General features: G+C 36.3%; 3 protein-coding genes across 3 annotated transcripts; 2 read left to right on the top strand and 1 right to left on the bottom strand.

Moving 5' to 3' along the window:
• Nucleotides 1-2,455: 2,455 nt before the first annotated feature.
• LOC107177301 (probable L-cysteine desulfhydrase, chloroplastic) lies at nt 2,456-2,992 on the bottom strand. Its single transcript, XM_015530953.1, has one exon. The coding sequence runs from the start codon at nt 2,990-2,992 to the stop codon at nt 2,456-2,458; it is 537 nt and encodes a 178-aa protein (XP_015386439.1).
• Nucleotides 2,993-5,134: 2,142 nt separating this feature from the next.
• Nucleotides 5,135-5,773, top strand: LOC102612175 (probable L-cysteine desulfhydrase, chloroplastic). The gene has a single exon (XM_052443275.1). It carries the CDS (start codon nt 5,135-5,137, stop codon nt 5,771-5,773), a length of 639 nt encoding a protein of 212 aa, XP_052299235.1.
• Nucleotides 5,774-10,420: 4,647 nt separating this feature from the next.
• Nucleotides 10,421-12,557, top strand: LOC107177425 (uncharacterized). Its single transcript, XM_052443276.1, has 4 exons — nt 10,421-10,876; nt 11,054-11,297; nt 11,371-11,693; nt 11,808-12,557. The coding sequence occupies exons 1-4, from the start codon at nt 10,421-10,423 to the stop codon at nt 12,555-12,557; spliced, it is 1,773 nt and encodes a 590-aa protein (XP_052299236.1).
• Nucleotides 12,558-13,172: the final 615 nt, after the last annotated feature.

A 13,172-nucleotide genomic window follows, 5' to 3' on the forward strand; every position in this document is an offset into this window, starting at 1 on the left:
ATAACTAAAAAAAAAACCAAAATTATTAATTATTTTACCCTTTTTAAATTATTGATATTTTCTTAAAGTTCCGATAAAAAAGTTAAAATTAAAAAAATTAAAAAATCCTCTTTAAATTATTGATATTTCCTTAAAATTCCTACAAGAAAGATAAAATTAAAAATTTTAAAATGAAATAGTCATAATCTTTACCTATGATGTTGTAAATTTTTAGAATTGACAAGGATAAAATTGTCAAAAAATAGGGTTTGTGCTTTTTGCACCAATAATTTTGGTTTTTTTTAGTTATTTTTGTTTACAAACTATTGTTAAGGGTAATATTGTCTTTGTACGGTCAACTAACGGTCAATGTTAAACTTAACTGACGGTAGGGGGTTTTTTACAAATAAATCAATTCTCGCCATCTACTTGCAACAAGCCCAAACCTCAGGGGAGGTTTTTAAAAATTACTCAATTATAGATAGATTTTAAGACACCAAATATGACTATATTGAAAAAAAAAAAACATTGTCCGCTCATATATTATAAGTAATGCACCTGCACGTGACTTAAGAAGCTACCCATGACTTAGTAGTTAAAAAGCAGTGAGCTGCTTGTTTTATTTAAGCAACACATGCATACTTCATCATGTCACCTGCATGCTTCATCAAATTCACATGCTTGCTTCACCGATTACACACCTGCCTGCTTCATTCACTTGGCCACCCCCTGTTTACGTCCTCCTAGTTGCATCATTCTGTGCGGTACATAAAGTCGAAATAAATTTGAAGCTGCTTCATTTGTCTTAATTTGGAGAATCCAAAGTCGAGAGCAAGCAAAAGGAAAAAGGAAGAGAAATAGAAAAGCGAAGAAAGAAACTAAGAGAAAAAGCGAGAAGAGAAGAAAATGGAAAGAAAAGAAATAAAACAAAATAAAAATTGAAAACCGAGAGTGAGAAAGAAATGGAAAAGGAAAGCGAAAGTGTAAAAGTTATAGGAAATTAGATTTATATCCAATGAATTAGTGGGTAATAAATTTATGAAATTTAAGTAATTATGTTACAGGTTTCATTATATGCATCATCTAATTGTTAATTTTTGAATCCACAGGAGCCCTAATGAACCCTAGAGTGAAAAAAGATCTATGAGTAGATACTATTATTACTATTATGTATGTTGTAAAGCATTTATACTTGATAGTATGAATTAGTATTATGTTATGATTATATGTATGCACATTATATCATTGATTGAGCCATGAGATATGATTGCGAGTCGTCATATGTGTACCCTTCCCCATAAACTCTGCACATGCGTATTAAGATTTAGATTACTCTATACGTATGATATAGTTAAATTTCGTTAGGTATTGACAGGTTTTTCCTCTGCTTTGCTAGTGCGATAATGATCCCAGCGAGTATGATAGTTATTCCCCTAGTTACTCTTTGGTGCAGTTTGTCAAGTATGTACATATGATATTTCATGTTTGCTTATGCATTATGTTCAATGTGGAGATATGTCATATGATTCTGTATAAGCACTAATACACGCTTTACTCACACACACACACACACACATATATACACTAAGACACAAGCTCACTAATTTTCTATTTACCCAATTTCTCCCAAGTTTCACAGGATTTTGTGTAGTTCAGTTTCTAATCATTTGGAGGTTGGGCCACGACACATATTGTTGCATGACTTGCATTTTGAGCACGTATATATATAGTGACATAAGAAGTGTGCAAGTTCCTTTGGATGGGCACATATTGTATTATATGTTTATAGTAGAGGCTCGAGGCCAGTTTTATATGTTTGATAAATTAAGTTTATGTTATGAGTTTTAGATGTTAGATCACATGATTCGCCTTAGATATAACATATGGATCCGGGACGCTCATGTCATTATATATGGTTTTTATGCCATTTACGACTATTTTTGTACTTGGACATCTGTCCCTCATATATTATATATGGTTTTTAAAATATCAAGTATGCCTATATTTGAAAAAAAAATTATTCGCTCCTATATTATATATGTATTTTAGGTTGTGTACCATAGTTTATTTCCATGGATATCTCTCGCTCATATATTATATACGGTTTTTAGGACACCAGATATGACTATATTTAAAAAACTATTATCACTCATATTATATATGGCTTCTAGGACGTGTACAAGAATTTTTGTCCTTGGATAGATCTCACTTATATATTATATATGGTTTTTAGGACACTAGATATGACTATATTTGAAAAATAAAATATTATTCGCTCTTATATTATATATGGATTTTAGGTCGTAAATGAGAATTTTTGTCCTTAGATATTTCTCGCTTATATATTATATATGGTTTTTAGGACACCAGATATGACTATATTTGAGAAAACATTATCCGCCTGTATACTATATAAGGATTTTATGACATCATATATGACTATATTTAAAAAAAAATTATTATCTTTTTGTTATTATTAACTCACACATATATTGATGTGTGAGTTAATAGGAAATGGTAACTGAACTTCAATAACATGCCCGCCTGCACGTGTAATATAAGCTTCCAGAGATTTTTTCACAGCGCCATAAGCATATTGAAGCGTAACAGCAGCATCACCTTTGTTAAACTTCCCTTGTAAAAATTCCCAAGCAACACTCTGCAACACAATGGCTATAGCAGTCGTGGCATTATCAACAATTGATATTTCATCAATATGGTCAGCATTGACCAATTCTTTGATCGCAAGTCTAGACTTGAAAATCCCATCTTTCAGCCTATTGAAGTAAAAGTCATCAGGTTGTTTGAGGAACTCAAGTTGCCACTTCTGCTGAGCTGACAAAACACTCTTGGGGCAACAACCAAAGCTTCCATTATTGATTCTAGCTTTGTTTTGAGCATGGTGTGAGAATTCAGATAGGAGTTCGGTGTCTGAAATTAAAGTTGGTGAAAGTTCAGGCTTTTCGGGCAAGTGGGTATTGCATATTTCAGTATCAGCTCCATTAGTATCCATGTTGTGGTTGCTGTGATTATAAGAAGGACGTGGAAGAAACATGGGCTTTTGATATAGGTTGCAATTTATAAATGAGGGATTACAAAAATCAATCAAAACTATACTACTATTTAAATATACAAATCAATGATAATCTAGATACACGTAACCTGTCCATAAATCATCTGGGATATCCTTAGATATATTCTTCTACTATCTCATAGTCTAAATATATTTATCAGTCACTAATTTTGAAAAGATATCCAATTATGTAATTGGAAGGGAAAATTTGAGTCTCACAGGCGTTGGAACTTAAATTTGTGCCTTGAAATCGAGAGCACAAATTTATTACTATCGTGACAAAGGCTCAATGACTAACGACTAATTAACATATTTGGTTAATTTTTGGGATAGCACTAAAGATTTAAAGTTCAAACCTTACTTAAATGATAAAAAGCATATTGGATTTGTCACTTAAATGATAAAAAGCATATTGGATTTGTCATCAAGCAATATTGTAATTATTAACTTTTTTAGTAAAAACACTAAAAAGTAATAATAAAAAGTCTAAATTGAGAGATTAGAAGCGGCTTTCTTAGAACGCAGATCTTGAATTCAAACTTTATTAGGTGCATAAATTAAATAAAAAAAGTACATCATCCGCCTATGTTGCAACAGTTGCAACATACAACAACTTTTGTCATTTTGTGTTTGATTACACTACACTACCTTATATTTTCTGCAAAATTCAATAGCTACTAAACGTAACAAACTTTTACATATAAGTCCATTTTTGGAATAAAATGACATTTGAAAAGAATTTTAATTTATTATTATTATTATTATTATTATTATTAATATCATTATTATTATATAAGATTATTTCTATTAAATTTTATTATTTTTATTTATTTTAATTATTATTTATGATTATTACTGTCATTATTATTATTAAAATTTATTTCTTTTATTATTTTAATTGTTATTATACTGTAATTAATTCATTAATATTAATATTTATCTTGTTATTATTAAAATTATTTTTATTAAAATATATTAACTTTATTATTTTAATTATTATTAATTATTGTTGTTATTACTATTATTATTAAACTTATTAATAATTTTTATTATTATCATTATTAATATTATTATTTCAGTTAATTTTGTTGTTATTATTGTTATTGTTAAATTTTTTAATTTTTTGTTTTAATTAACATTATTGTCATAATTATTATTTTTAGTTTTATTATTATTATTGTTTAATTATAATATATACAAATAATATTAGGGACACAATTAACAAATGGCATTTTAATAACTTATAATAGTCTATTCCAATTATAAAATAAAGTAAACACATAAATGAGAATGTTGTTCATTCCGATTCCAATTCCTATAGCTCAAGTAAATAACTTATTTTAATTCAAATTCCTTATTACAATTCTAGCTCATTTCAATTCTTATTTAATAAACGCACCATTAGAATGTGTTTAGAACATAATATTGTATATTGTTATAATATTATTCACATTAATTTATTACTTACCTATGTTTGGAAGTTTTAAAAGTTAGATTGAAGCCAATTATATAATTCACTATAGTGTGCTAACTTTTGTCTTAATTGAAACATTAAATATATTTAAATTATATTTTTATTTTTACTATGATAATTATAATATTAAAAATATATTATATTATATTTATATATTAATAATTAATATAAAAATAATAATTAATATATAATTATTAATAAATTTAAATAATGAGAGTAGATCTAGAAATGATAGTAATAATTAATAAATTACGAAATATTTATGAATTTGTGGAATAAATAAACGAGTATTAAATCATGCATTGTAATTGCCTAATATCAATAATAAAAGTCCTCTTAAATTTCATACTTATTCCTTATTCATATAATTTAACAACTAATCTAATAAATAAAATAATAATAATTATATTTTTTCCTGGCATTTCAAAACATAAGAGGGATTGCAATTAAAAAAACCAAAATAAATACACCCTGCCGTTGGATTTGCTTTTACCATTCTTGATTGCAATTAAAAAAACTAAAATAAATACACCCTGCCTTTGGATTTGCTTTTACCATTCTTGCCCTTGGATCCAATGGTTAAATTACAAAATGATAAAAGTAGTGGTATGTTGCAACTGTTGCAACATAGGCGGCTCCTTAATTCTGTTAGTGAGATTGTCAGTGAATTTCGGAAAGCTTTAGAAAGAGGGAAAACCAATGGTAGGAAAGTCAGATTGGCTATGATTGATCACGTGACATCTATTCCTAGTGTTCTGATTCCTGTCAAAGAATTGATCAAGGTTTGTCGGGAAGAGGGTGTCGATAAAGTATTTGTTGATGGTGCACATGGGATTGGGTGTGTTGATTTTGACGTGAAAGAAATGGGGGCTGATTTTTATACTAGTACTTTGAACAAGTGGTTCTTTTGCCCACCTGCGGCAGCGATTTTGTATTGTAGGAAATCAAGTGAAGTTAATGATTTGCATCACCCTGTGGTGTCTCATGAGTATGGAAATGGGTTGCCCATAGAGAGTGCTTGGATTGGAACTAGGGATTATAGTGCCCAATTGGTTATTCCTCAAGCTTCGGAGTTTGTTAACAGATTTGAAGGGGGAATTGAAGGAATCAAGAAGAGGAATCACAAAGCTGTTGTTGAGATGGGGAAAATGTTGGCAAAAGCATGGGGAACCCATCTTGGGTCTCCTCCGGAGATGTGTTCAAGCATGATCATGGTTGGGTTGCCTGCTAGTTTGGGCATTTGTTGAGTACCCACTTGAGGAATAATTTTTCTGTTGACGTACCTATCTATTATAGGGAACCGGGTGATGGGATGGTTAACCCTATTACAGGATATGCTCGAATTTCTCATCATGTTTACAACAAACGAGATGATTACTACAAGTTCAGAGATGCAGTTAACCAACTTGTTAATGATAAGTTCACTTGTGCACTTCTCTCATAGCAAAGAGGTATGTTTTAGATTCAATGATTGTACCACTGTTAGGTATTTTATCTTGGATATATTTTTGTATGCCTGTTGTTTCTTGGTAATTCTTTTCTCTTGGGTACCTTCAACCATGAGGCCGCAACCTATGATAAATGTTAAAACTATGAGGAGTCATTATTTTTTAGGATAGCGTGACTGGCAACAAAATCCCCTTCTCACCATGTGAAAAGGGTTCAAACCTTAGAGTTCTTATAACAACCCAAGCAATCTTACCGAGTTTAACTAGTTGGCATCCACACACTTTGTAGAGTACTGTTTCTACCTAAGATAGGGAAAGGAGAGGTTTGAGTTATATATGACTATGCTACAGACTTCTTAGCATTCACAAAGGTCAATGATTAAGTTAAAAAATGCTAGTGGCAAATTTAACTTATTTCTTCTTAGGCTTGTATGTGGTTTGTTATACCAGCAATGCAAACTGATCTAATCCTCATTCAGGCTAACCATAATAATATACATTGTTAGTTTCCCTCCTGTATATAGAGAATTCCCAAAAAGATTTATGAAAAATGCAAAACCTATTTTGGCAAAAATTGGCCTTTCAAAATTTATTTTTAAATACTTTTGAAAACATGCTAGTAAAAACACTTTTAATTCTTGACTTACGCCCAAAAATGTTGTTTCAACACATTAACGGCTAAACGGGCCAACAGAGACAGTGTTTAAAAAGAAGCTTTCAGAAAATTTGCAAAAACTTTTACTAGGTTCTTATTATTTTTGTCAAAAAACAAAAACCTTGATTTTCAAAAACTTTTCCTCCACATTCTTTTCTCCTGATGATAACAAAGACCGCCTTTTGTGAATGTTTTAAATATAATTTATACTTTTGTTAACAAGGCTAGACTTTTTAACCTGAAAGCTAAATAAATAAAAACAAAAGAAATTAAACTACTTACTTGATAAACTTGCTAGTTGCTATCTAAAGGATAAGAGACTTTTATTGATTTTTTTTTTAGAGTACAAAGTATTTGACTCTACCATTGCCCTTGTCTCACTTCATCTCACCACACTTTCTACTTGACTTTGAGTCCTATATATCCAACTAAGGACTTGTGACAATTATTGACATAATTTATGACTCTATGTACAAAGGACAAAAATTTAAAGTTACAATTTAAATGTGGCGAAAAGCCAATAATTAATTAAAAAGGTGAAAAGTAAAAGACTGACTGGCTATTATTACTTTGTAGAGATTCAATATCGATAAATAGTGGCTAGCTACTATTTTCTATGCTGAATTACTATAGAAAACAAAAGAAAAAAAGAAAAAGATGCCTAAACAGTTTTTCCCTTACCGGTTAGTTAGTAAAGGAAGGTTATCTGTAAAAACACGCGACTCTCACTACTTTTACTTTTGACTAATGTTAGCTGGTTATTTCTGACTAATTTATTTTTGTTGGTGTCTCCTATCTGTCCATTATTTTGTCAACAGCTTTGGCTATATCCTTATCCAGAGATTGATGACTCATAGCTTCGAATCCATCTCCTTATGATGGCATGTCATTGATCTCGATTAGCGCCTCCAAATATTCTTCACGTTTCTTTAGATTATCAATTTTTATTTGTAGTGAAGGAATAAGTAAAGGAAAGTCATCAGTGAAAACACTTGACTCTCACAACTTTTACTTTTGACTAATGTTAGCTGGCTATCTCTGACTAATTTATTTTTGTTGGTGCCTCCTATCTATCCATTAGAGGTGGGCAAATTCGGTTTAGATCGGTTTGAGACATATTATCAAACTGATCCAAACTTATCGGTTTGAAATATTTCCAAACCGATATGGACATAATTTTTTTGTAAACCGAACCGATCCAAACTGACTGGATCGGTTTGGATCTTCGGTTTGAGCTTATTAGCAAAATGTCCACTTCTTTTATATTGTTGCATTTAAATTATTTGTTATTTTTTGTGTCTGTCATCCAAATTGATACTGTTTTTATATTTGTTCACAACAGAATACATTCTAATAAAGAAATTCTCCCCATGTTCAATCAAAACGAACTCACAAAATTCGTTGACAACAGAATACATTCTAATAAAGAAGTTCTCCCCATGTTCAATCAAAACAAACTCACAAAATTAAAATAAACTTGAACAACATTTGACAATCAAAACATTGTGCATCTTGTCGTCAAAACTTATGGCCCAATTGCTTTTCATTTGTCAAAATCTGCATAAAATGACAAATATAATTAGTTAGAAAAATAATCAAATAAATTATCATCAATTATACCAAAATCCATTTTAGCTTTCACTAAAATGAAATAAAACCGTAGCAAGAAAAATAAAACCAAAACATGCCTCAGGGCTCAGGTTTCGATTTGTGAAATTATTACAATGAGACTTGAGAATGAGCGATTGAGATTGAGAGAGTTGGGAACGACAGGAGGTGAGAGCTTCTATAATTAATAAAGATGAAAAAATTAGTTATGGAATTAATTAATCAAATAAATTATCATCAATTATTCCAAAATCCATTTTAACTTTTCACTAAAATGAAATAAAATCTTAGCAAGAAAAATAAAATCAAAACATACCTTAGGAGACTTGAGAATGAGCGATTGAGATTGAGAGAATTGAGAATGATAGGAATTAGGAAGCACTGGAGGTGGAGGCGGAGGCAGCTGTGAGTGTTGGAAAATTAGGTTTGTGTTTTTGTTTTTATAGTAAGAGGTATGCTATTGTGTATGAAAGTATACATTTCCTTTGTTAATAATTCAATACTAAATTGACACATCATATATCTTAAAACTTTTTAAATTTTGGATTGGATTGGTTTGAATCCATTTGGAATCCTTCCAAACCAAAATTCAAACCGAGTGATGTCAGTTTGCAATCCAATAAACCGAAACCAGTGTTTTTACTAATGAAACCGATCCAAACCGATCCAAATGGTCGGTTTGGATCGGTTTGGATCGGTTCGGTTAAAATATGCCCACCCCTACTGTTGATGCTGAAATCTGCTCGCCCTTTGACCGACCAGATTCTTTCACCAACGTTTGTGTTATCTGTTGTTGCACGTTCACTGGAACTGGAATCGTCCCCCTTCCTCTCAATAGACCTGCGCTCACTACAAACGGATCAGAGACGCCGGTGGTTTTGCCGGCGTAAACCCTCCGATGCCTAAGTTAGCTCAAGGTGTTTACGGGAAAACAATGTGATTTGGGTTCAAGAAGTTTATCTGAAATTCGTAGGAAAATGGTCTGGTTGCAATTTGGCAGCGTTTTCCCTCTCTCCGTTTTTTATGTCCTTTTCTCCGTTGAGTTCCTTTTCTTTTATAGCCGCTGTCCCCACCTTTCCGTTTGCCCTTCATCCCCCCCTTTTTCAGGTAGTGGCAGCCCCTCACGGGACTCTAACCGTTGCATTGTTGCAAACGTGGGGACTTACGTGTCCTTCAACGGTTCTGGGAAAAGCGTAACGGCCGCAATTCTGTGTTCTGTGAAAAGCATAACGGCCGCGATTCTGTGTTCTGGGAAAAGCATAACGGCCGCGATTCTGTGTTCTGGGAAAAGCATAACGGCCGCGATTCTGTGTTCTGGGAAAAGCATAACGGCCGCGATTCTGTGTTCTGGGAACAGCGTAACGGCCGCGGTTCTGTGGGATCGTGTTCCCGCTTTCTGGGGGACAGGTATCGGCTCGGTGTATACCTCTGGTCGGTACATTCCCCTAGCAGGGGTTCCCCTCTGGTCGGTTTATGCTTGTCCCTGTGTTCGGCTCGTACCATAAGCTGAGGTGATCCACGCCGGGGTGGAAATAATAGCATGGCCGACCTGGTGCTTGTATTTACTTAACACCAGTCCCCCAGTTTCTGGTCTTGCGAGTGAAATGAGTCAAGAGTAGAAACTGATAGTCGGATCTTATCCATTCGGGGGTTTTTCCTCTGATCTTCTGTCTAATGGGGCGGATCTGAGATATCATTTTTCTTCTGAGGAGATTCCGACCTGAGCATGGGCCTAAATGAACACGCGCCCATTGCATATCTGGGCTTACATCTACCCTGGCCTTTTGTAACGGTTAGTGACGTGGCATCTCCAGACTCTTCGTATTTAAAATTTGAAACGACGGGTTATCTGTCCTCGATGTACGGTGAGTGAGCTGGCGTCTCCATCACTTTAAATGCCTTCGTTTCCCCCTTTTCGTTTCAAATCCCTAGACTCACATCGTCATCGTTTTGTTACTCGTCTCTCCGTCGTTACTTAACCCCCTCTCTGAACTTTGCTTACACTTCTCGTGTCTGGAGTATCCACTTGCTGGATTTTTTCTCTATCACGGTCGCGCCATCAGTGACAGTTCAATCCAGCTATTGCTTTTAACTTCTCCTCTGGTTGTTGTTGATTGGGTTCTGTGTTGCCCTCTTTGTGTCCATATACTCGAGTTTTCTCTATTTTCTTTTGGGATTCCGACATGTCAAACCGTAGAGGAAAGTTGATTGCTGATGAGAGTGATGAAGAATCGGAGAGTTCAGGCCTCAACATGCCAATACCCACCGACTTCTTAGGTCCCTCCAGTAGTGTAGGTCCTTCCCATGGGAGGGATACCCTTGAGTATCCACGCCCCTTAGTTGTCTTTCCCTCCCCCGAAATAGAGCTTGTAGGTAATAGAGGCGGACCTGCTTCGGGCTCTGGTGAGAACCACAGCTATGGTGGGGTTAGGGTTCCTGAAGGAGTCGGTGATGGTGAGGGGAGCAGCTCCGGACCGAGCAGACCTCCTCAAAGAAGGCATCTTGGTCATAGGGCAGAGGCGGATTCTTACCCTATTGACTACACAGCTTGTGCTACCACCGAAACCGATCTGTTCAAGCTGAGGAACCTTTACGACATTCCTTCAGAGGTTCTCCTGCTAGTTCCAGGAAAAGGTGACGTCCTCAGTCGGCCTCCGCGGGGGTATGTGACGATGCACCTGGAGAGCTTCAAATTAGGAGCTTGGCTGCCCCTTCAACGTTATTTTGCTAAGATATTGGGTGGTATGCACCTGGCCCCAGGTCAGCTACATCCCAATGGATGGAGGGTTCTCTCGACTATGTATGTGTTGTGGAAGAGGTGTGAATCAGAGGAGCCCTCCCTTGTTGAAGTGAAGTATCTATACCAGCTGAGGAGTAGCCCGAAGGAAGCAGGCTGGTATTATTTCATGTCGAGCTCTGCGAAGAGGAAACCAATCACCGGCTTCCCCTCCTCGTGCAAAAATTGGAAGAACAAATTCTTCTTTGTTGGGGGGAATTGGTGTCCAGCAGCTCACTCGCTGGGTGGTGATATTTACCTTCCAACGAATTTTGTCACCCCAGGTTGTTCATTTTTGCCTATATTATTGATAAAATTGCTACTTATTGGGTTCTTTAACCTTTTGTGCTATTTCAGAATCGTGGGGTCTGATCGGGGGGCTTGAAGATCGGCCTTTGCTTCAGGTGGAAACGGCTCTATTGAACGCGTCTACCTGCCAAGACCTCCTGTCACCAATAAGTCTGGTCGGCTCGGGCTTAGTGGATATAGCTGCCGGGATGGATAACAAGATTCTCAGTGCTATGACCAGAAAGCGTGGTCGAGCTTCAGGCAGCTCCAGCAACCCACCTCCTCCTCCGAAGAAAACCAGCGTAGGCCCATCCAAGGCTCCTGTTCCTGCTCTGCCCCCTCCCCCGCCCCGTAAGAGTGGTGGGGAGAGAACTTCTGACAAGAGTCCCGAGGTCAGCCTCCAGTCTGGAGACCGATCCTCCCCTCTGCCATCTCGGGAACAAGGCGACTACCTGAGCTTGTATCAGAAGGATTACAAAAGATCGGTGGGGCCCAAGATGGTGAAGGACATTGAGAGTATGGGCCTCTCAGAGTTGGCTGCTTTTGTTCAGAGAGTATCCTTCAGGCTAGCCACCATGGTTTCATGTTACAAGGCCGGGGCCGCGCGCCATGAGAGGAAGCTTCAAGCTGACAATCAGGAGCTGAAGAAGAAAGCTGACTCTGCTGATCGTTCCAAGGAGAAGCTGGCCGAACTGAACCAGCAGATGTCGAAGCTGGCGGAGAAGGTTACGGTTGCTGAGTCCACCTCCTCCAAACTTGAGGACGAGTTGGGTGGCCTAAAGTCTGACCTTCAAGTTGCTCAAAGTGAAAGGGATACTTTGAGGACCGCCCTTGAGGGAGAGATCAAATCCCTGAGTGACCAGCTGGCTGAAGAGAAAGGCAAATCCGCTGATGTGGATGATCGGTTGGATGCTGAGTACAACTCTGGGGTTGCTTTCAGCTATAAGTGTATCATGTCTGTACTCAAGGAAGAATACCCCGAGCTCGACATGAGCAAGCTGGAATCTGGGGTGGAGAGGTATATGGCTGGGGCCAGCCAGGGAGATAAGGAGCAAGGTGAGCAGGATCAGGTGGAGGCTCCTTTGGATAGGGCGCAGGAGGAGGAAATTGGGGGACGTGCTTTCGAAATAGGTCAAGGGTCCGTGCCTGTACCTCCCGGTAATGCTGATCTCCCACCTCCTGAGATTGCTGACCCTTTACCTCCCGAGGTCGCTGATCTTTCAGCTGCTGGAGCCGCTGACTCTCATAATCTTTAGGCCCCTTTTTTTTTGTATGAACTCTTGAGTTGTATTCGTTTGATAAAGAATTGAACATTTATGAGATTTCCAGATACTTTCTATTGGATCTCTTGTCTGGTGTTTACTTGCATTTAGCAAAATTTTTCGAAAAATTAGCTGCTGGTCTTTCGTTGACCGAGCAGAAGCAGACACTCATTTGCCTTAATAAAATTTACGAAAAATTAGCTGCTGGTCCTTTGTTGACCGAGCAGAAGCAGACACTCATTTGCCTTAATAAAATTACGAAAAATTAGCTGCTGGTCCTTTGTTGACCGAGCAGAAGCAGGCATTTTGTTGCCTTAATAACATCTTCATAAATTTAGCTGCTGGTCCTCGTTGACCGAGCAGAAGCAGGCACTTACTTGCCTTAGTGACACTTTCGAGAAATTAGCTGCTGGTCTTCGTTGACCGAGCAGAAGCAGGCATTTTGTTGCCTTAGTAACATCTTCATAAATTTAGCTGCTGGTCTTTCGTTGACCGAGCAGAAACAGGCACTTTGTTGCCTTAGTAATATTTTTACTGGTCTTGCTACCAGGGGACTTCATGCTGAATTCATCTTTATTGAAATTTGAATGCCTTACAAAAAACATAGAA

Source organism: Citrus sinensis, chromosome 6 (assembly GCF_022201045.2).
Source record: "Citrus sinensis cultivar Valencia sweet orange chromosome 6, DVS_A1.0, whole genome shotgun sequence".
Lineage (NCBI taxonomy): Eukaryota > Viridiplantae > Streptophyta > Magnoliopsida > Sapindales > Rutaceae > Citrus > Citrus sinensis.